This window comes from Rhinichthys klamathensis, unplaced genomic scaffold (genome assembly GCF_029890125.1).
Source record: "Rhinichthys klamathensis goyatoka isolate OS25496 unplaced genomic scaffold, OSU_Roscu_1.1 h1tg000221l_1, whole genome shotgun sequence".
NCBI lineage: Eukaryota > Metazoa > Chordata > Actinopteri > Cypriniformes > Leuciscidae > Rhinichthys > Rhinichthys klamathensis.
The window spans coordinates 1,083,862-1,107,397 of record NW_026606745.1 but is presented as its reverse complement, the minus strand read 5'-3'; the positions used below and the strand labels follow the sequence as shown (position 1 = coordinate 1,107,397).

The following is a 23,536-nucleotide window of genomic DNA, read 5'->3' as shown; positions in this document are numbered from 1 at the left end:
CACAGTTGAAAGCAAACGAAGAGAGGCTTGTGGAATATCATTAGTTCTGCATGTCAGTTTGGGGATTTGATATGTAACAGTAACATACCCAAAGCAGAAGCTAACATTCAGTGCCATGATTTGACCAAAGCTGCACTAGCTAGAGAAATATATAATTGGGCAATATTTTACATAAAGGCAAAGCGAAATACTGTTGTGTTTAATTTCCTGTCACTGTTTCCTTGTTTATCAGTATACTTGGTTATCAGTCTCAGGGGTGTCAATCAATCCCTTTTGGTTGCTAATAGGAACACTTGTGTAGAGTGAAGTGCAGTAGACATTGGCAACTGGTAGGTTATTCACACAAACAGCCACTGGAGTGTGCTATAGAGCTGTATTTAAAAGCTTAAATTGTCACCTGTAATAATAGGCTTGTATTTATACACCTGTTTATATACTGTAAGTCAAACCTATTCTTATTTACAATAATACATTGTTTTTTTGTTTTTGTTTTTAGGTACTTCCAAAGCTCCGGTCCTGGGCAGTGGGTTCCACACAAGTCTGGGAAAAGAATCGCGAGCTCAGACGCTCCAGAACGGTAGGGGCACCTTTATATTAGTCAGTAGCAGTGTGTAGGTGCAGTCAGTAAATAATCATGTTTTTAAAACTTAAAGTGATATTTCCCCCTAAATTAAAAGATCTGTCATTATTTACACGTTCTAAACCCGTATGACTGACTTTCTTCTGTACAGCACAAAAGGTGAATTTTTTAAGAATGCCCTGGACACTCTTTTCCACATAATGAAAGTGAATGGGAAAGGAGTGAAATAAAAGTAGCCCCATAGGTATCTTGCATTATATTCCACATATTTTGGAACAAAGCCAAATGATTGACTGTAATTAAAACTAATATAATTAAATATGGCATTAGATGCATCACACAGTCTTCTCGTATTTAGATAAATATTCCTTCAATATTATGTTTCATTATTACACGGCTCTGTGGAATACTTGATTCTGATTGGTCAATAGCGCCATCCAGCGGTAAGTTATTCCCAGATAACAACCGCTCAAAACGAGTAGCCCCAGAGTGCAGTCTGGACGATGGGGCGGGGCGACACTTTTAGGTGGGGCGACACGTGTCGCTCCGCCCACACCCAATTTTATTGGTTTATAATACAGCAATCTTATTGGCATAGACCCTTGAGGCACGAGCATGCACATTCCTTTATGTACGAGTTTATGAATTATCTATGACGCTGTTTGGCCGTACTATATTAAGTGATAACCATTGCGATTTCAGTAACGATCAATTGGATAATGTTTTGATGAACTTACGAATCAAGTTAGATGAAGTGACTGTCAAAATGTATTTACAATTCACATCGTTTCAAAGCAGCTTTACAAAAAGTCATATTGTAAGCTTAATATTGAGCAGTTTTATGGCTTGGCGATATCACAAAATATGTTGCTGATAAATAATACACTGTTTGAGATTTAGCCTAGCTATACTATATTAATTTACCCTGCAGATAAGTCAGTGCCACTTTTGGTGGGCAATGAGCATGACTGCATGAAATTACTGGCAGATCAAAGGAGAGATCATTTCTATGTGGGCTGATTTAGACAATATTTTTCCGCATGTCATGCAGAGCTCCTTAATTTTACATCATTCGTTTGCTTCTTCGTTTTTCCATTAGGATCAGTGAATAAACACAAACTCGGGATTTTACACAAATTATGATAATTCCCTGTATTTCAGTAAAACAAAGGATAAATCCGAAAGTGTGTTTTATTTTATTTTTATATTTATTTTATTACAGCCTATTATAATTGCACAGATTTATAGCAGCATGTTTTTTTTATGGTTATGCAGCTAGCCTACATGTGAGTGTTAATATTTGTAACCATTTTTATCCAGTAGCCTACATGAACATGAACATGCAATGCGATGGTGGAATAATAAACAATTGGATTTTTAATATAGCCTACCTGATGTCACAGATAGACAGTCGTACATAACCGGTTGACACTTATTAGAAAACATGAATCTTTAAAAAATATAACATAAGGCTTTACAGAACCAATAGGCCCTCATATTGTATGAACAGGTAATCAACCAGGAAACGTGTTTGCCATTAAACATTTTATTTACACTTTGTACCAAATAATGCAAGCATTGGACAATCTCGTTAAAAAAATGACAACAAAAAACGGTCATGCTTTAGAATTTAAAATCAGCTGCTTACATTCTTACAGTCAATTATCATCATTTGCGTAAAATCCCGAGTTTGTGCTGATCCACCGATCCTGATAGAAATATGAAGATGCCAAGTGAATGACGAACTAATCTAATGTAAAACATCTCCCTGAAGTACAAGTAACGTCACCAAGCGTTCGTTTTTAAACAATAACTTAATCTATACTGTGTCTTAAGTATAATAAAGTATTAGCCAATAGATATTAACAAAAATTAAATGGTAAACTGATAATAAGATACGATTAAAGTTAGCATTTAATTTTTCTTTGATACGGCCAAATCATTCACAAAATTGTACATAAAGGAATGCGCATGCTCAGACCTGAATCGTTTACACCAATAAGATTGCGGTATTATAAACCAATTAAATTGGGGGTGGGCGGAGCGACACGTGTCGCCCCGCCTAAAAGTGTCGCCCCGCCCCATCGTCCAGACTGCACTCTGGGGTACTACCTCAAAACAGATCCGGGTCACTGAAGTCAGCAGTGCTATACGCATGCTAGGAACGTTTTTTCTTCGTGGAAGTTTTTTGTGTTTGGTGAGCTAATAAAATATTAAAACTCAGTCGAATCATTATTTTGTGTACAGTTATTTAATTATGCCATCCAGTATCGTTGACTCGCTCTCTCTTGTTTCATACAAACGCAGCTGCTGCCATTTTGTGACTATTGTTTTGTACACTGTTGGATTATGATATACAAACAGGTACGATTTTAAAACAGTTTAATCTGAAATCAATATATCTTATCCCCATAATTATTTATGTGGCGAAATGCTGTGTAATAAGTGGTATGAATGACTGTATACCGTACCGTATACCGTACTCTTAAATGTCCGTTTAAGCCCCGTTCACACTACACGCGACTTTGTCGCTGCAAGTCGCCAGTCGCTGGCGATGAGGTCGCTAGTGGGCGTTCCCACTACTGGTTGACTAGTATGACATCCAAAAGACAGCGAATCAGCTTTCTTGCCGCTAAAAAACACAATTTCTGGAGGGAAAATACTAAATATAAATATACTCCGTACATAAAAACGTCTGTAGTGAAGCATGAAGATGAACGAGACACAGAAGTCGATTTTTCTCGTTGCGGCCATTTATCTACGGCATAAGCGCAAACGCCGGTCTATCTGGGTTCACGAGACCATTCGGGCTCGGAGACAGCACGGCGAGTACCACCGGCTGGTGCAGCAACTGCGGCTGGATGAAGTCCGGTTCCAGCAGTACTTCAGGGGCTGAGGAGAAGGATCACGTGCGCTCCACTCCTATTGGTTGTCGCTCGCGAAAATTGCTCTTCATTTGCATAAAGTTAAAAAATTTCTCAACTTTGTCGCGTCGCCAGACACGCCCCATCTAGTCGCCAATGGTCGCTGTCGCGCGTGCCGCCGGAAGTCGCCCGCTCACCATTGAAATGAATGGTATTTTGTGTCTAATTATTTACTTATGTGGCAAGTAGCCATGTAATAAGCGGGATAATGAACATCCACTTCGCGTCGGGGTCCTCATCATCCTGTCGGGGGTTATTTTGAGAGAACCACCGGCTGGATGTTAGCCTAGAAATCTAGACGTAATGGGCTCTATGCACGGCGGTATTGCCGGTGAAGGTCTAAGGATGCTGGATTACTTCCGCCGATCGTAGAGTCCAATGCTATACCGAGGATTTATATTGGTTTTTATACTCTATTGCTATACTAAAGAAACGTTAGTCACAAAAACAGACAAAACAGACACCCCTCGTTTTGTTTATGCTTCTTTGTTTATTAGATTAAATAAACATAACTATATATAAAATTACATCTAAACGTATTAAAGTTTCGTTTCAAAGACAAGAGGACAGTAAATTTTGAAGACTCTGCCATAATCCCGTTTTCCTCGGTTTTCCTCCGCTTTAAATCTCCCCAACCGGAAACGCAAGAGCATCCTTGCATCAAACGCGGAAGCTATGCGTGCATAGAGCCCATTTGCAACCAGGGTCGTCTAGCAACTCTCCGTTGGCTTGCGAGCTGGAAAAACCAAACTCTAGTCAGGCCAATCACATCATGTATAGAGTCGGTGGGTGGGCTTAACATAATGACAGCAGTTGCGACGGTTCCGCGTGAATTCCCTGCTACTTGAAAACAAACGTGAAAACCTATTGCGTGCAGAGGGAATTTGAAAGACAACCGTTTATCCCGCCCCTCGGATTGAGCCCTGCCAATGGTGTGTTCCCAGACCCAACATATTGATGTGGGTCTGGCTTGTCAGGCTAGCTGGATGTACATTATCCCTTACTTATCTCATTTACATTAATTTCTAACCCAGTTACATCCCGAACGCTAAATAAATTGACATCATTTGCATCTGCGCTTAAAATCACACAAGACATAATTACTGTTGATCCATTTCATAGAGCTCCCCGATGAATGTCTTTGGATTCCAGGTGTGTGTTGATTGAACAAATATAAGGCACGGCATTGTGTAAATATGTACTTGTGTGTTAATCAGAGGAACTGTGAGAACGATGTGTTTTGTGGCATTAAATTCACATATTGTTCCATTACAGCTGGCTGTACTGGTGCGTTTTCAGAGCTGGAAGCGATAACACAGTCTCAAAATACTTTGAGAATCAAGGTCACCAACTGTATAAACTCATGATTCTTCATGACTCTTCAACTATTAATCACAGAAACATCTGCTCATATTTTAAAGACTTTTTTAAATGATTGACATAAAAGTGGATATGAATATGTCTGGCTGCTAGTTGTAGTTAATATAAAAGATTCTGGTAAACTCATTTCCGACTGGCAAAAGTGTCCCTGTGGTCACAAACACAAGATCTCATTCATTAAATATAAAGGTGTCTCATGCCCCTGCAGTGTTGCAGCAGTTATGCAATTCTGCTGTCATTTAGGGAGGTCACTGCAGACCTGGCTGCTAATCCAATGGCATGTGCAGCGTGAAAAATACTCTGGGATTAGACAGGTCGGGAGTGTGTAACGAAGGGTTGGCACACAGTGGTTCCAGAATAGAGGGATTACGCTCTTAAAAGCTTTCAGAGTTATATTTGCCCTTGGCATGCCAACACGACACTTGACACTGCAGCTTTTGGGATCCACACAAAAAGTCCAACATCGACTTTAACATCTGTGGCTCAGTGATTATGTTAATTATACCGTAGGCTAAAACAAGGGTTTTCATACTTTTTGATACCAAGGACCCCCAAATATGATGGGAAGGACCGCCTCCCTGAAGTATAAAGACAGCTATATATATATATATATAGAGAGATAGATAGATAGATAGATAGATAGATACAGTAGATAGATAGATAGATAGATAGATAGATAGATAGATAGATAGATAGATAGATAGATAGATAGATAGATAGATAGATAGATAGATAGATAGATAGATAGATAGATAGATAGATAGATAGATATAGTGGGATTACAAAATCCAATAGAAAAGTACAGTTAAAAGGTAAACTACGTATATAAAACTATATGCACATTGGACAAACTGTCAATAGAATACAGTAATCATGATTAAACATTATTTACAACCAGTATTTATAAAATAGAATAAGGCAGAAATATATATATTTTTTTAAGTTTTCCCTGAAAATTTCCTTGGACCCACTTGCAGCCCCCTAGGGGTCCATAGACTCCGGTTTGTGAATCCCTAGGCCAAAGAAAAGGTTGATGCGTCTACTCTAAGCATCTGCTGAATTCATTAACACATTTTGTACATTTAGAGGACAGATCGATGAAAGCATTTGTTTCTTATAAACATGTCTATGTGTGCAATTTCAAGCATAATTAATAACCTGGACTTGTGAAACTCATCAACTCCATCTGAAGCAACCTAAATCTTTCTCATTGTTTACAATGTAGGAGACTTTCACTGTCTGGGTGAACAAGGTCTTTTGCTAAATGATGTATTAAGTAAACAGAACTCTGCCAGATAGACTATTGGACTGTGTTTTTTTAATGTGGATTTTAATATGCTAAACACATCGAGGGCCGCCATGGGATTTCAGGGCAGACTGATTTATGTGTCCAATGAATTACAACATGGCCTGTTTTGAGATCATCTGTGAAGGAGTAAATGTACGACTGTGAAAGAAGGGGGAAGAGGGACGAAGCCTCACACAGGACGTAAAACAGCTGTCTTTCTGCCCGTTTTCACTTCCAGGCTCCACTAAAAGCCTGTCTGGCTGTGCACCGTTCTCATGACATCAGTGCTACTGGAAAACCAAACACCTGCGTGTGAAGTCATGCCTCGGTGTGCAAGCGTGTGCGTATGCATGTGTGTATGTTTGCTCAATCTGATGCATATGTGTGTCCTGTCTCTAGGGAAACGGCAGATACACAACCTCGGCAGCCAGCTGCAGCTGAACCAGCACTGCCTGGATACGGCCTTTAATTTCTTCAAGATGGTTGTGAGCAAGCACTTGACACGAGGGCGAAAGATGACACACGTCATAGCCGCCTGCCTCTACCTGGTCTGCAGGACAGAGGGAACGCCACGTATCCTTCCCACAATGATCCCTAGGGTGTAAAACCCAAGTGAAACTCTTTGTGAATAGTAATCCATCGAGAAAAGTGTGCACATTCAATCCAAATTAGGTAGGATTTAGCCAACTTAGAAAGAAAGAGTAAATGTTTTGACCTTTTAGGTCTTTAATAGGCAATATTCCTGTAGCTCAAACTAGGGATCAACAATATTGAAGAAAAATGCAATGTGTGATAACTTGTTAAAAAATTCAATACGCAATACGATAATGCTTGAAGTGTGTGAAATAAATGTAAATTATATTTAAATATATTTAAAAACTGAAAATTATATAACCAATATACACTCACCGGCCACTTTATTAGGTACACCTGTCCAACTGCTCGTTAACACTTAATTTCTAAGCAGCCAATCACATGGCGGCAACTCAGTGCATTTAGGCATGTAGACATGGTCAAGACAATCTCCTGCAGTTCAAACCGAGCATCAGTATGGGGAAGAAAGGGGATTTGAGTGACTTTGAACGTGGCATGATTGTTGGTGCCAGAAGGGCTGGTCTGAGTATTTCAGAAACTGCTAATCTACTGGGATTTTCACGCACAACCATCTCTAGGGTTTACAGAGAATGGTCCGAAAAAGAAAAAACATCCAGTGAGCGGCAGTTCTGTGGGCGGAAATGCCTTGTTGATGCCAGAGGTCAGAGGAGAATGGCCAGACTGGTTCGAGCTGATAGAAGGGCAACAGTGACTGAAATAACCACTCGTTACAACCGAGGTATGCAGCAAAGCATTTGTGAAGCCACAACACGCACAACCTTGAGGCGGATGGGCTACAACAGCAGAAGACTCCACCGGGTACCACTCATCTCCACTACAAATAGGAAAAAGAGGCTACAATTTGCAAGAGCTCACCAAAATTGAACAGTTGAAGACTGGAAAAATGTTGCCTGGTCTGATGAGTCTCGATTTCTGTTGAGACATTCAGATGTTAGAGTCAGAATTTGGCGTAAACAGAATGAGAACATGGAACCATCATGCCTTGTTACCACTGTGCAGGCTGGTGGTGGTGGTGTAATGGTGTGGGGGATGTTTTCCTGGCACACTTTAGGCCCCTTAGTGCCAATTGGGCATCGTTTAAATGCCACGGCCTACCTGAGCATTGTTTCTGACCATGTCCATCCCTTTATGGCCACCATGTACCCATCCTCTGATGGCTACTTCCACCATGTCACAAAGCTCTAATCATTTCAAATTGGTTTCTTGAACATGACAATGAGTTCACTGTACTAAAATGGCCTCCACAGTCACCAGATCTCAACCCAATAGAGCATCTTTGGGATGTGGTGGAACGGGAGATTCGCATCATGGATGTGCAGCCGACAAATCTGCGGCAACTGTGTGATGCCATCATGTCAATATGGACCAAACTCCCTGAGGAATGCTTCCAGCACCTTGTTGAATCTATGCCACGAAGAATTGAGGCAGTTCTGAAGGCAAAAGGGGGTCCAACCCGTTACTAGCATGGGGTACCTAATAAAGTGGCCGGTGAGTGTATATGTATATATACTGTATATAAAATGTTTTACATTCTTTCTGGGAAAAGAAAGCATCACTACAACTTCAGAAAGTGAAGAGCAGTGTTTTTCGCATTACATAAAAAGTAATGTCACAAATCAATCCAAACAATAGGACAAATACAATAAAACAACGAAACAAATTAAATAAACAGTGCTTTAAGTTTTTCAGGTAGGCCTACATTAGGTCTATTTAACAGTAGCAATCAAGTAAAAAACAATACAGAAACTTGATAATCAAATATAAAAAATTAAAAACTGCAGTCTTCACATGAATCAAATATACATTGATTCATATTAAAGCTACAAAAGTTATTCAGTCAAGAGCAGTAAGTGATTTTCTCTTTCTCTTTTGTTGTTTGACCGACAGCAGCAGGTGTACTGTATTAGGCTGCTGTCACGGATCCTATTGACTCACATCCGATTTCTTACCCAACTGTTTAAGTTCACTTAAGACAACAACTGACTGTGTTTACATGTGTGTGTGTGTGTGTGTCAGACAAAGAGTTGTTTTCCGCAGCTTATTGCGCTTTACTCTTTTGAACATCAAGCAGGTCACAGTCACGTGACCAGTCTATTCTCTGTGTTTTAACTAATTTAACTCTCATTAGAATATTAGTACTAGACTGTTAGGTTGGGCTTAGGTTTTAGGATTCTGGTAAGTAGAATAAGTTGATGTAGTTGCAAAGTTACTTATAGTCAGCAGAATGTCTGTTGGGGCGCATCAAAATAAAGAGTTAGGAGATTTTAAGCAGACAGTCTACTAATACTTTAATGAGAGTTAGATGACATGTAGTTGCAAAGTTACTTAGAATGTCTAAAGTGGACAATCAAAATAAAGTGTTTCCTTTCTATGCTTCATCAGAAGTTGGAACAGAACCAAACCAGCATAAACCAACCTGGACCAGCGTAGAAATTCATTCTGGTCTAAAATAGTCTCTTTTACCAGTCCATGCTTTCCCTAGGGAAAACCCTGTTCAGGGTCTGAAGGGATGTGTCAGGATGTGAAAACAATAGTGCTAAAATATACTGTCAGAGGCAAAAGAGAGGAAGAGGAAGAGAGTTTACTGCACCTTCTGGAATCTCAGAGGATGTTCCCTGGAGTAAATCATGAAAAGAAGCCCTGCAAGTCGCTCTTTGAGCCACTACTCCCTCATTTAAAAAAAAAAGAAGAAGAAGATTTTCAGTTTCCGTCCTGGTTCTGTACAAAAGCTATTGAAGTGACACTCTTTTAACCTAAAAATTCATGTCCCCTTTACTGTAGTGAAAATATGGAGCTAGTGGTTTTTAAGGAAAATATAATTTCCCTGTTACAAATTTTAAGGTTGTTTTTCCCCAACCTGTCAAAATAATTGTGCAAAATGATGTGGGTTTGAGACTCGCCACACCTGTGTTACAACGCAGCATGCCTGGATAGTGTTACACCACTGCTTTCTCTCTCTGTCTCACAAGCAGACAGACTTACAAGCACCCTCCTATCTGTCTCCTTGGGTCACACCCAGTTTTCCGCTCTGCTTTTGTGTAGCGTCAGGCCTGTCTGGGTACCTGGTGTACCGTTTAGAGTTGCCAAAGGAGAATTGTTACCTGTCCCTGGGTGGGGCTCTTTCAGTTGCATGCAAAGATTCGGTACTTCACGCTAAACAGCAGAAACACAAAGAAGTCGTTCACTTCTTTACAGACCGCCAAACCCATTCCTTTAAATGTGTTCTGCTTTGCCTCATCAAACATCCTTACAATTATCTCATGCATCTTTGTGATATGATACACATAATTATTTTGGACAAGTGTATACTAATTACTTTATGTGAGAATTATCTTGACTTTCACTTTTAAGTGTGAGATTATTAAACTTCAGCTTCTTTCAAATATCTCAGCATTTCCTTGTTCATTTTAGCCAATTTGCAGTGATTTAACATTTTTGGAGTGCATTTTAGGAACAGTACATCTTTTTAGACCAGGTTCTCTAAGGTGAAGATTGACTTTTGTTCTGGAAACATTGATTCAATGAGCTTCACTGACCTGATCTGTCGATTGTTGGGCTGACAGGTCATGATTTCAGAGGCATATCATGCTGAGATTCTTGGTTTGTTGCTTACTGGTACATTTTATACATAAGTGCCAGTTCTAAAGACAAGGAGCCCTTCAAATGCATGCATCTTACAAATATAGTGGACACTACAAGTCTTGTAGTATATGGTAAAGTCTTAACTTTATTTCAATAAATGCATCATATTTCTCTAAAAAATGATTAATAGTTTTTGATAATTCTGGGAGGAGTCACAGCATTAAACAAGAACAATGGAGTCAAATCACAATCAAATAGTATCAGATCAGTATCTGAAATCAGAAATCACATGAAATAGTGTGATCTTTTACTAGTATGAATATGTTAGCTTTACTGTTATCTATAAGCTAGTGTGCTCCAAAACAATGACAAAAGATATAAGCATTCAAAACTCACAGTCTCTCACTTCCACTAATACGGATCAATGATTTTGAGGACATTACTCTGCACTTCAGCTTCTCATCAGATTTTCTGTCCAATCAAATGCTCTCTTGAATCCAAAGCGTCCCGCCCTATAAATAGACGATGAAGCTGTGGCTGAAATTGGTCACTTGTTCACACATTTACTATTTTCTATATGGTGAATGACACGTCGTGCACTATACAGGGGATAGGGAATGATTCAGACTGTGTAAATATGATTATGAAACTAAGAAAGAGATTAAGAAACCACTGTCCTAGACATAAGCATTACATTTTGATTTAAAAACCATATAGAGACATGAGTCTTGTAGTATTCAAGAGATAAAGACAGTTATCAATATCACTGATTTCAGTCATAATTGTATAAATACTCTCTTGATCAAGGCCGTCAGACTCCTGATAAAGTGGGATTAGCTTGTCTTGTAGTGATGCTAATCTCTGTGCTAAAGGGGGCATTAGTCACCATGGAGACACGTGCCTCAGGTGTGTGTGCCAATCAGGTGAGCAGTAACAGATGGTCAGGGTGAATCTCTTGCAGAGATAAGGAGATCCTGTCTGAAGCCCATTGATGTAAAGAGGTGATCAGTGAAAGTCGAAACTCCTCCAGTGACAATTACAGAGCCGTCCGATGCCTAATTAATCACTGTGACCAGGATTAATTTAGGAGCATAATTTACTTCTTATTTTTAGCTATGTAGTTGGACAAAGATGTTTAGATCTTAATCACACCTTTTAAACATTTTTATGATATAATCCATTTGTTTTGTATTATCCTTCCCTTCCTTCCTTAACTGATGTGCAGACATGCTCCTGGACCTGAGTGATCTTTTACAGGTTTGCTCCCTTTCATTTAAATTTCTTTCATATATGTTCCACAATACTCTGAATAACAATGCAATATAAGCAGCTTTGCTAAGTTGCATGATGTTCAACCATTAAATAAAATTGTATACCCTCCATATACATATGAAAGAAATGCTGTATGTTATCTTGCATATGGCAAGCAGACACCATGTCAGAAATGATGATATCCAGCTTCCATCCACCTCATATACTTGCAAAGTTTCTGTTCATTTGAAAGGCCAGGTTTCCCCCCCACTTTTTCAACAAGTTTGACATTTCAATAGATATAAATGCAGATGCCAAAATGTTGTATTTCTGAAATCTGATTGGATATTTCAGGAAAGAAGCTGTTATACTCACACCTGTGACTGCACATAAGAAGAATTCTATATTATTGTTTTTGGTACCCACATACCCAACTATTACTTGGCACAAGAATTGCATCTTTGATCTTATTGATAAAGACAATCAAGGCCATGGTCCAGTGATTTTACAACAATAGCATAATACTGCTTTTTTAAGTGCCTTGTTGCTTTATTAAACAACATCATAGACAGTACTGTCTTTATGACAATATATACCGTTTAGGTTTCATTAGCAGTTATTTTAGGGTCAGACATTTTGGTGCTTAAGCACTGGTGTGATGTTATTTTTACACCTTCAGCTGTCCACTGAACTGTATCTGCTATTGAACAGACACTAGATGGTTGGGGCGGAGGCTCAAATATGTCATGAATCTTTAGCAAGTGCAGCCACGCCCAAATCTAACAAGACCCCCAATATATCCTGCCTGGATGCCAGGCAAACTAGGGACCTGGTGCTGGGGTCATAACCCCCTCATCATTACAGTGGGGTCTCTGAAGTGCTGTTAAAAGTGCACATATAAACATGTTACAATATACTCTACCATAGAGGTCTTCAACCCTGCTCCTGTCCTGGAGAGTTTAGCTCCAACCCTAATCAAACACACCTGAACCAGCTAATCAAGCTCTCAAGGATCACTTGAAACAGATGTGCTGCGTCCCAAATCGCCTACTTATACTATGCCATGTTCAGTTTTTGTGAAGAAAAAGTACATACTTTTGACTATACAGCTTTGGGACATACTACTTCGTCATAATTGCGTCTTTAACGGACCGCTATGTCGCTTAGTTGCGTGCATCACTGTGTAAACTGCCCTGCCAATCATCTTGTCACAGTTTATATCCTCCACATTCAATTTAATTTAATTTCCTACCGCTTCGGAGAGAAATGTAGCAGCATGTTGATCTGCACTGCAGGTCATGGGTCTTTCATGCGGAGACTCTCCTCATGTGTTTGCATAATGATGCATTTAAAGGTTACTGAATTATTGACTTCATTTCATTTTGTTCATAGTTGTGCGACAGTCAATCACTGTTTGCGGATACCATAGAAATGAACGAGAAGTCTATGGAGTTAATATTGTGCCATAATTAAACAAACAAATCCAGCATTTTGCAAACAAACTCGATCTGCTTTGCAAAGGACAACTCGACTCGCAAACAAACAGAAAGCAATCTGCAAGTACAAAGGTCAATTTGAGTGAAAATGCAGTGGAGTAACACATATGCATTGTGTTTTGCAAATATAAATAAATGAGCCTAGATAATATTTCACAAATAAATACAAACCAACCTACAAATTGCATGTAACCTTTAAAGGGGTCATATAATGGTACATGCACTTTTAAATGTGTGTTGGCAGTGCCTGTAAACAACCATCATATAATGATAAAAATCCATCCAGTGTTTTTGTTTTAATCTCCTTATATGTTTTCCCCTGTCTCAAATCGAGCCGTTCGAGTGTGTGACGTCACAAGGTCGCACGCCCCTCCCACGATTGTTGATTGACAGCCGGGTTTCAACACAGACCCGCCCTCGCTCGTCCTGTCAATCATAGTCTGCGCGGACCGGCGCGGTCATTGTTGATATGCTGGAGCACTGTCTATGAGCAGAATGGCGTCTAAGCGATTGTGGTGTTCTGTTCTTGGGTGTAATAACGAACACAGCAGTCATTTTAATGTTCCTAAATCCGAACCGCTGAAGACGCAGTGGCTGAGTTTGTTTTCGAAGGGAATATTCCCCACGAGCAACGTCAATGCTCTCATGTTTGCGCGAATCATTTCTCACCAGACTGCTTTATAAACGAGGGTCAGTATAAAGCTGGTTTTGCTAAGAAGCTGCTCATGAAAAAAGGATCAGTACCAGCTATTCGTGTTCCTGCTGAACCTCTAGAACAACTGAAGTGAGTGTAACGTTTTATTAAACTTTATATTAATATTTATATTAATCTTTGTAAATCGCTAGCTGCACGCTTCACAATGAATGCATCTAAGGTTTACACTTAGGGTACATTACGGCATGTTTTCTATGTATGATGTTCTCAATATAATTCATAATCCCACGTTTATACTGAACAATGCGTTATGGTTATTGTGTTATTGTGTTACAAACGGTGTACACAGAACAGAGGGGCGGGGTGAGCAAAGCTCATTATCATTTAAAGTCATATGCACTGAAACGGCGTGCTGAAAACAGAGCTGTTTTTGACCAAGTAAAATAAGTGTTTTCTTACAATACTAATGAGAATTTTTAATTAAAGTATATTACAAAGTTTTAATTTAGACTCTAAAGAATCATATTAGCTTGTACAAAAATGGCATTATATGACCCCTTTAAACAAATATCAAATCTAGTGCATACAAATGCATATCTGTCTGTTATGATTGTGTGACACTTGGCTTTTTATGAGATCTCTCGGATCGATTTTCTCACAAATGTGTCCAAGCAGATTTTCTCACAAATGCAGTTGAGCAACTTCCTCTTCTATGTAAAAAAAAAAAAAAAAAAATTAAAAAAGCAATTTATGATGGCAGAGCTTTCAGCTTATAGATTCCCCTATCCTAGAGAGAGTGAAGTGCTAATGTAGATTTCTGTCTAGATATGTAATAAACATTTTGCAAAAGAAAACCTCAAAAAGGTTAATTATAAATAAAGTAAGACAGAAACACACCTGTTCACCGGTCATTTTCCACAGCTGTAGGCAAAGGCAATCACGTTTCAAATCAGTGCTTCTCCCGGGAGACTAGCACTAAATTAATCCCCTATCTTAGCACCATCTACTGTTTTAGAAGAGGAAGTTGCTCAACTGCATTTGTGAGAAAATCTGCCTGGACACATTTGTGAGAAAATCGATCCGAGAGATCTCATAAAAAGCCAAATGTCTCACAATCATAACAGACAGATATGCATTTGTATGCACTAGATTTGGTATTTGTTCAAAGGTTACATGAAATTTGTAGAATGTTTTGTATTTATTTGTGAAATATTATCTAGGCTCATTTATTTATATTTGCAAAACACAATGCATATCCGTTACTCCACTGCATTTCCGCTCAAATTGACCTTTGTACTTGCACATTGCACATTGCTTTCTGTTTGTTTGTGAGTCGAGTTTTCCTTTGCAAAGCAGATAAAGTTTGTTTAAAAAAAAATGGATTTGTTTGTTTAATTATGGCACAATATTAACTCCATAGAAGTGCCGTAAACTAAAGCATACCTGTCGCACAATTCAATCCAAAATGAGCAAACATGTTGAAGGTTAGCCAATGGGCTGTCGATTCATTTAAAGATAAGCTATTTCCTCACAAAAGTGGTTTATTCAGCGTAGTGAAGCCTCTCCATTGACATCCATTCAAAAAAAGGTCTTGCCTCCTTCTCTGTATACTGCAGCGTAAGCAGGCATTACGCGCTTTTTTTGGCTAAGGTTGCAGGCTTGTCTTCACATGGCTTTGCTTGAAAATCGTATTGGTGTGAAATTCAGTTGTGCTGAAGCAGGTTGGGATAAACTTTGCAGGACAGTGGTTCCCCAGGGGCAAGGTTGAAGACCTCTGCTCTACCGATCAAAAGTTTGAGCTCAGTAAGATTTTTTTTTAAAAGAAATACTTTTATTCAGCAAGGATGCTGAAATTGATCTAAAGTACATCGATTTTTATATTACTAATGATTCCTATTTCAAATAAATGCTGTTCTTTCGAACTTTCTATTCATCGAAGAATCCTGAAAATTCGTTTTCATCATTTCCACTAAAATATCTACAAAGTGCTGGGTTGCAATCTGGTTTTATGGTGGTCATATAATGGATTTGAAAGAATAAAGAATGTTCTTCTCTGATAAATTTTAAAGTGGAAATGTTGCTATTTATAAAGACTAATGAGAAGTAATTATGTAACATATTTAATTCCCTCATGTGTCAAGAATCAGTGGTTGGTAACATGTAAAGTTGAACTCATTGAATACTTCCCAGTTTTCAGTTATATTTCTTATTGTTGTAGGTTAATGTTTACATTCTGGGAAAGACCTTCCTCCTGTTGGCTAGAGAACTCTGTATCAACGCTCCAGCCGTCGGTAAGTGTCCCTTTAATGACCTCTATGTGATCTAATGTAATTCAGCTGACCGGAACAGTGCTTTTGAATGAACCTCATTAATAAAGCAGGCAGCATCTCTCAAAACAATTCATTTGCTAAATTGGTTCTCAATAATACACCATGGCTGGATCAATAAATACAAGTACTCTCAATCTGTTCATCTTATCTGGCCTATGGATTCAGTTGCATCAAAAGGGAGAAGATTTGCTGTTGTTGTACTTTCATCCAGAGTCGACATGTTGAGCTACATTTTCTGCAATATTCTGTAATTCAGACCCAGGTTGAAAATGTTTTACCTGTCTGGAAATTATATTCATAGTGAGTTGCAGTCCAACCAGATGTAACTAGGGGGCACTGCGTCATCAAAAAATCCATTATGGTATCATATTCATTGCAAACCTTTTTCCACCTTCTGTGCACACTATGAGAACAGAACATGTCTGCAGTTTTTAAAACGGACTCTTCAGATTATAGGAAGCAGAGACAAAATGATTCAAGTATACACCAGAGAACATCCCAATGTTAAAGTACTGGGCATAATCCCAGAATGCAGTCTGATTAACAGCTATCCATGTGTCATAATTCCATATTCATCTGTTTTTGTAAGGTTTTTTTTTTTTTGGTCAAAAATCTGCTGTTTTACCAAGCTGCATCTGCTCCATATTTACTAAAGCCTTAATTAGAATGCAAACGGTGTAGCAGCAGATTCTATGGGCTCAATTCAAACAGACTCCTATTCAGTTCCTCGTGCAGCCTGCTGGGGATAATAGGTTCTTTATGTGGTCTTTCAAGATTAATATTTCATCCACACTTAATCACTGTCTCATTAACACAAGCCCAATGCATTTGTGGAGTGTGGCTTCATTTTTCAGATTTCAGTTATTATATAATGCACACCATTAGATAGAAAATACTTTTTATTTTAAAGTGTATATACTTACACTTTTAGGGCAGTTAAAATATAGATTGAGTTCAACCTCCCTCGCTTCTGAAGCTAGGACTGTGCAGAATAGAATCATTAGATCATTCATTGATGCATTTCATGAGTGCATGTATAAGAAGTCAAAACAACTTTGAACTTGAGTCACAAAAACATTTATAATCTGCAGTTCAGGAAGCTGATCACTAATACAAGACATTTTATTTGTCAATCAGCATCAAGCTGAAAACAAATAAGTTATGTACAAAACATGACACACTAGTGGCTTCTGTCCACTATCAGAGCAGTACAACTATATATATATATATATATATAGAGAGAGAGAGAGAGAGAGAGATCTGCTTGCTGCAGCTTCAATAATTAAATCAAATATATATATTTTTGCAATAAATAAAGCTGAAGAACATTCCTTTCATCTGAGCCCGTTGTGGTACTGAAGAGTCATTACCATTGAGTTCACCACTGCTACATAATGAAGGCAAGAGCCTCACAAGACCCTGTATTCAATCCATCCTAATTCCAGTGAGCGGAATGCACTGCAATGGGACGTCCTGACAACATTTCAGGCATAGAAAACCAGTTCTGGGATCTGACCCCCCTGCACGCCAGTTCCGTTGGTACTGTCTGAGGAACACTGGAACTGGAAGGTCACCTTTCCAAATTGCACTTCCGTCATACCCTCCTGTCCAAAGTAGCTAAGTTCATTCCCATCTAATACGGCACTGACTGTGTAGAAGGTGTCCTGCTCCACTTGGACCGGGTGTTCAAACCATACAGAGAAGGTGCCGCTGGACCCGTCTGAAACAAATTTCGTTAGGTTCTGGGCCAGGGTCACTCCTTGGCGCTTGAGTTCGATCTTGACGCTGTACTCTGCCTTTCCACCACTGGAACCATACAAGCCAAGACCTGCGATGAAGATCCTCTTGTCCACCGCGAACTGGATGCTATCGCAGCGTCCGCGGTAGCGCCACTGGTTACTACGGTAGGCAGAGGACTGGAAACGATGGCAGCGCTGTGGTGTCAGACCCTTTCTTTTTTGCAGTGGGAATTCCAACTTGGGCTGATTAGCTGCTGTGTACCACAGAAAGACATCATGAGTCTCTTCCAGCGTTAAAATGTCTGACTGCGCAGCTCCGTTGGCAAACTCCTCCAGGGTCATGGTTGGGATGCGAACCAAGTAGAGAGCCTTGCCCAGCACTGCCCTTTTATTACGAGCGGTCGGTCCCAGGCCCTGCCTTTTGCATTCAGCCACAGACCATTCAAGAGCCGCCTGGAAGACCACCGCCTCCCGGGTGTTGAGGGTCTCTCGCTTTAGTATGATCTCCAGCGTTTGAAGATCAATCTCACAGAAACCCTCAGAGCGAAGCGCCAGCTCAGCCTGAGCATCAATGACCTCCCAACACCGCTGGGTCAGCTCAGGCTCCTCAAACAGTCGACTCTGGGACAACAACACACAGGCATTTTTGGCCTCTAGGCTCGTCTCCAGAAAGGTGACACAGGCTTTAGCCAGTGCAGGCACTATATACTTTTTGGCAGCGTACAGAGTGGCCAGCACTGTGTCCGCTTCAAGTTCAATCTCATCGCTGTACATGTACCTGAAAGTGAACAAAAAAAAGGGCTAAGAAATCATATCTTTCCAATAGCTTTGCAAGCATTAGGCTTTGTACCAGTGATTGAGTTTAGAGTTATATGCATGGGTCAATGACAAATAATAGATGATTTAGAAAAAAAAAGAAGTAAAAATCTAGGTTACAATGCATCTTGAAAGTGTACTCTTTGTATTCATGTTGGATTCATATTGTTTTGAAACACATTTTAGATAATTCCCAATGTGATGACTCAAAGTAACCAAGTAAAAAGTAATAACATTTACCTTCAACACATATATTTGTTGTTATTGTCAAAATGTTTTTAAATATATTTTTCAATGTACATAAAAACATCATGTATTCATAAATATGACATTTGGGTATGAGTTGCACCAAATGACATTTCATATCCTGAACTAACTTTTTCAGAAAAAGTCAAATTGTCTGAAAATTTAAGAGATTATTGACATCGACACGGTCATGAGGGGCTATTTTATGATTTTCTTCTCCATGTTGGTTGCACCAAATTACTTTGGGGGGAAAAAAAAGGTTTTCAAATATTACTAAAGAGTGAACCAATTGTGTAAAGATTTTTTTCTACGATTTTTTCTCTCTCCAGAATTCAGAAAAAAAGGGTGTTAAGTCATTGTATATATGAATAAATGAATAGATCAAGAAAAAGAAAAGAAGCTTCACATCATTCACCCATATGCATTAGAATTAAGTGCAAGACATACTTCAAAAGGATTAAAAAAGCAGCAGGCTCCACGTCAGGAATATGAATCTCAGATTCTCCTTCCGCTAGATCTCCGTAAAACATGGCACCAAAAACAGAACTCCCCACTGCCAGCACATACTGAAAAAACAAATGCCACACAGAAGCGGTTAAGCATACGGTTGATGAAAGAGCCACTGGAGATGCATTTTGACACGGGAGGATGCGCTCACCTTGTGTGCTGGAACTTTTTGGGATGCGCCAGGAGGACCAACAACAAAATGAACATCTGCCATGAGTTCGTTATTGAACATCAAAGCATTCCTAAAGGGAACAAAATGCAATAGAATATCATTTTTGGTTACAATAGTTGGATAGACCGATAACAGCCTAAATTATTTGAAAAGCAAGCTGAACAGCCCTTACCTCTCTCGCAATGTCGGATGGGTGGACTGCCAGCTGGCAGTCTCGACGTTATTATTGTTGATGTTCTGCTGAGTGGCAGTTGTAGTCGGCGTGGTCACCGTTTGAGTGACTTGGACGATGGTCTTTTTGCCGGCAGCTGTTACTGCTGTGCTGTTACTGTTGGGAAGGTTGGTGTTTATGCTGGCAGGATAGAGTTCTGCAGCCATCTTCTTCCTCAAGGACAAAGTCACGATTTCATAGCATACTGGCAGCTTGCTGAGCTGTTTCCCACTCTTTCTTGTCCTTTTTAAGGTTTCTGGAAGCAAAAGAAAAAACGTCAAAAACTTCATGATCCTGCCATATAGGCAATCTGGCGTTGTTGGCATCAGCAAGTCTATCCACCAGTCTGCAGAGTATCTATAAGACAGGTGTATCGGGGGGAACAGTTCCCTTTGATTTAATTAGAAACTAAAAGCCTCGGTCACTCAATTCACACGCTTCCATAACATATTTCCCTCTCTGGCACATTTACAAGCCCGCCCAGCCGAAATATTCCAGCTCGAAGACTTTTTCCTCTTTCTCATCGCATCCTCACGATTTCTTGATCTCGCGCCAATACAGTGAAAGCAATACGTTGCAAGTAAATCAAAGTCGTTCGGTTAAATAAGTCAGAGGTCTGAGTCGACCACTGAAAGTGCAACGAGATCCTTGTCTGCCTACATATCTGTGTGTGTATCCCTTCTCTCAGCGTCTCTGCTCTGTATTGAAGCCCGTTTTGTGTAGCGGGAGAGGACGCCCAGCTTTCTGTTGACAAATCAAACTACGAGTGAATCGGACGTCAGTATCCCAGAGGCGCCTCCCCTTAGCACGAATTAACCCCTTGCGCATTGTTTACTACGGTTGGGAACCGAGAACCGTTCCGTTAAAAAAAATAAACGAACCGACATATTTCGTGGAACACATTACTCAAACACTCGGACAGTGTTTCCTAGTCCTGCACTACTGTTAAGCGGAACAGCGAACAGTTTTATGTCGTTTCCCGAACGAACGATTCACATGAATTGCCTATTTCTAGTTAATCAAAAACATACAACGTGACCAAAGAATGATTCTTGTGAGTCGGCTCTAGCCTCTAGTGCATCAAAAACATTTATGAATCAGTCGTAGAATTGCTGAATTAGCTTGACTCGCAAGTTATTAAGTTACTTTCATGTAATGAGCACGAACTGATAATGTGCATGTGAGACTTGTATGCACTGACTAGTTGCATGACAACTTGTAGTTGGGACAAAATACGCTGGACACATTCTGAACTAAATATGTGACAACATTTTATTTTATTATTCGAAATGCATTTATGTCGGATTTAATTTGTGCTGCATCTAAAAAGCCTTTGAAAAATCACTAAAATGTCTGTGCATGCACACCTTTTGGAATAAATGCATTGCATTTATATATGTTCTGTTGAATCTGACGGATAATGTCATATAACAATAAATGCAATTGATTCATTAAAAGTAGGATGCTGAATACGGGCCTCAACCCGAATCGTTAACGGGAATCGTTTAATTCGCGGTTCCCATCTCTACTGTTGACAATATGTTCACGTCACCACTTCCACCAACACAGGCATACCAAATTCAAGATGTATCATATCTTACACTAGTTTGATCCATGTCATCATTACCAGGGGCCAAACAGATTTAATCTGCGATATATGAAATCTTTGAAGGCATTTTTTATTTCATCAAGTAACTTTTTCCACACGCAAAACAGAACTCGACATTGCAACGCTTTCCCACAATCATCACCGAGCTTCAGTTGCGGTGTTTCAACTTCATAGGATCCGTACAATTTGCTGATGCAGCCGTAAATGTCTCATAAGGGGATACACATCTGCAACGAAGCGCTCAACCTACTAAGAAAATCTTTGATGTCTTCGGTAGAAATATCGCTCGTGCTCACCATTAACATGCACGATCAATGATGCGAGCGTTCTTTACGAACCGGGTTTAAAGAGATCAAGTAGCAGGAGAACAGAGCCGTCCGCATAGACTTGTCCACCAAAACGGACTCTGTAGTCGAAGTAATATGAATCAGTATTCGCGATTCAATAAAGCAATAACCGCAGAGGAACTTAAAAACAGTAGATCATTAGTCTTTATTTACCTTATTGTTCCGACCGAAGCATAGCTGCCAGGAAAATACATTCAGGTTTGATGTTTGAAGGCTCGCTGGCAGACAGGAGCCATGTTAAATCTACAGTGTGCAATGAGAGAGAGGGGGTTGGGCTTGCACAGCTTTCCCGGATCTCCAACAGAGGGCTCCGGCGCTGGAAACTGGATCCTTCGCCTACGATAAGCGGCTTATCTATCTCACACAATTTAGACAATGATGTTTTTTTGCCAGTCAGAGTCTGTGAAACATGCACACAGTGAGTGAAATGTTCTGAATGTAAAGCACTTATAGTGAGTCACTTTGGGTGAGAGAATCTGGTTAACTTCTTAAAGGTGCACTGGTGTTTTGTTAATTAAAAAGTTTTATAGCTACATGAATTTAGTAACACCTTTTGAGAAATTCAAATGATGTAAACGCATGAGATGCAGACTCCAGTCACATCAGGCTTTTAGACAAAGCTGTTTATTTTACATGAAGCAGTCGCCCACTCATAGATGGTGCCATGCTGGTATTTTATGACCAGCCAATAATGCAGTTCAGTTCTGACAACTGCTACTACTAATACTTTATATAGTGCTTTTAAGTGTTCAAGGTGCTTTCACAATATAACGCGTCACTATTTCCGGGTCCAAACGCTCTTTCCAATGCCAAAAGCATACTGTTGATTGAAACATTAGAGGTTTGAACCCGGAAACTGTTTCCTTACATCACAATGCAAACAAACAGCTTTGGTGTGATATGGCAGCAGTTAGTAAACAAAATCCGTGCATCCCGACCAATAGGGGTCAGTATGAAGTTCAAAAGCACTGCTAATATTGGAATGAATAAAAACAACTAAATGCTAACACAAAAACATACAATTCTACTTTGCTTTCAGACCAACACTTGCCAACTTTCCTTACAACTTCTCTTCAGGCTATCTTTACCGCCATTTTGAAGTACGTTCCACTTCGTCAAGTGGACGAGGGAAGTTTATATAAACAGACCCTTGACCCCTCAATTTGACTGAGGGAGTGACTCTACTCATACAGTATGTACACGTCAGGCAGCTTCGTATACCACAATGCAACACAGTTCCATTTAAACTCATTACTTCAACTAGTTGTGGGAACTCATGCAATGTTAGCAATGACATACAGTGCTTAGCATGAGTGAACACACCCATGCTAAAGTTGACTAAAAAAAGGAATAAAAAATCATCTTTTGGAAATTGATCTTAATGCCTTAATTAAAAAATTAAGGAAAAATCCAACCTTTAAGGACACCAATTTTCTTTGTGAATGAATAATGTTTCATAAATAAATAAATGTTCTTCCTTAAAATACAGGGGGCATAAGTCAGGACACCCCCATGTTAAATTCCCATAGAGGCAGGCAGATTTTTATTTTTAAAGGCCAGTTATTTCATGGATCCAGGATACTATGCATCCTGATAAAGTTCCCTTGGCCTTTGGAATTAAAATAGCCCCACATCATCACATACCCTTCACCATACCTAGAGATTGGCATGGGGTACTTTCCATAAGATCATCTCTCAATGCAAATCAAACCAGCTATTAGGCTAACTGAAATAAAACCATGCCAATCTCTAGGTATGGTGAAGGGTATGTGATGATGTGGGGCTATT

General features: G+C 39.5%; 2 protein-coding genes across 4 annotated transcripts in view; one reads left to right on the top strand and one right to left on the bottom strand.

The window, feature by feature from the left end:
* The window catches only part of brf1b (BRF1 RNA polymerase III transcription initiation factor subunit b), a 69,930-nt gene that overhangs the window by 5,502 nt on the left and 40,892 nt on the right, over nucleotides 1–23,536 (top strand). For both annotated transcript variants that reach the window (XM_056264432.1, XM_056264433.1), the window contains exons 3-6: nucleotides 497–577; nucleotides 6,572–6,745; nucleotides 11,595–11,626; nucleotides 15,990–16,062. In XM_056264432.1, the coding sequence (XP_056120407.1) occupies nucleotides 497–577; nucleotides 6,572–6,745; nucleotides 11,595–11,626; nucleotides 15,990–16,062 (360 nt within the window). The remainder of the gene's footprint in view (nucleotides 1–496; nucleotides 578–6,571; nucleotides 6,746–11,594; nucleotides 11,627–15,989; nucleotides 16,063–23,536) is intronic.
* Nucleotides 17,365–22,031, bottom strand: btbd6b (BTB (POZ) domain containing 6b). Of its 2 annotated transcripts, XM_056264435.1 has the most exons (5): nucleotides 21,902–22,031; nucleotides 19,754–20,048; nucleotides 19,561–19,651; nucleotides 19,350–19,468; nucleotides 17,365–18,618 (listed from the first exon to the last, which is right to left on the bottom strand). In XM_056264435.1, exons 2-5 carry the CDS (start codon nucleotides 19,957–19,959, stop codon nucleotides 17,586–17,588), a joined length of 1,449 nt encoding a protein of 482 aa, XP_056120410.1. In that variant the 5' UTR covers nucleotides 19,960–20,048; nucleotides 21,902–22,031; the 3' UTR covers nucleotides 17,365–17,585. The 2 variants fall into 2 exon arrangements, with proteins under 2 accessions (XP_056120410.1, XP_056120409.1); XM_056264434.1 differs by lacking the exon at nucleotides 21,902–22,031 and having other exon boundaries at nucleotides 17,566–18,618; nucleotides 19,754–20,470.

Excerpts from the sequence above, each read along its gene's own strand:
- btbd6b (XM_056264434.1), bottom strand. The coding sequence starts at position 20,118 with ATGCCAACAACGCCAGATTGCCTATATGGCAGGATCATGAAGTTTTTG. Across the intron at positions 19,652-19,753 it reads CATCCGACATTGCGAGAGAG|GAATGCTTTGATGTTCAATA; the intron begins GTAAGGGCTGTT and ends TGTTCCCTTTAG. Across the intron at positions 19,469-19,560 it reads AAAAAGTTCCAGCACACAAG|TATGTGCTGGCAGTGGGGAG; the intron begins GTGAGCGCATCC and ends TTGTTTTTTCAG.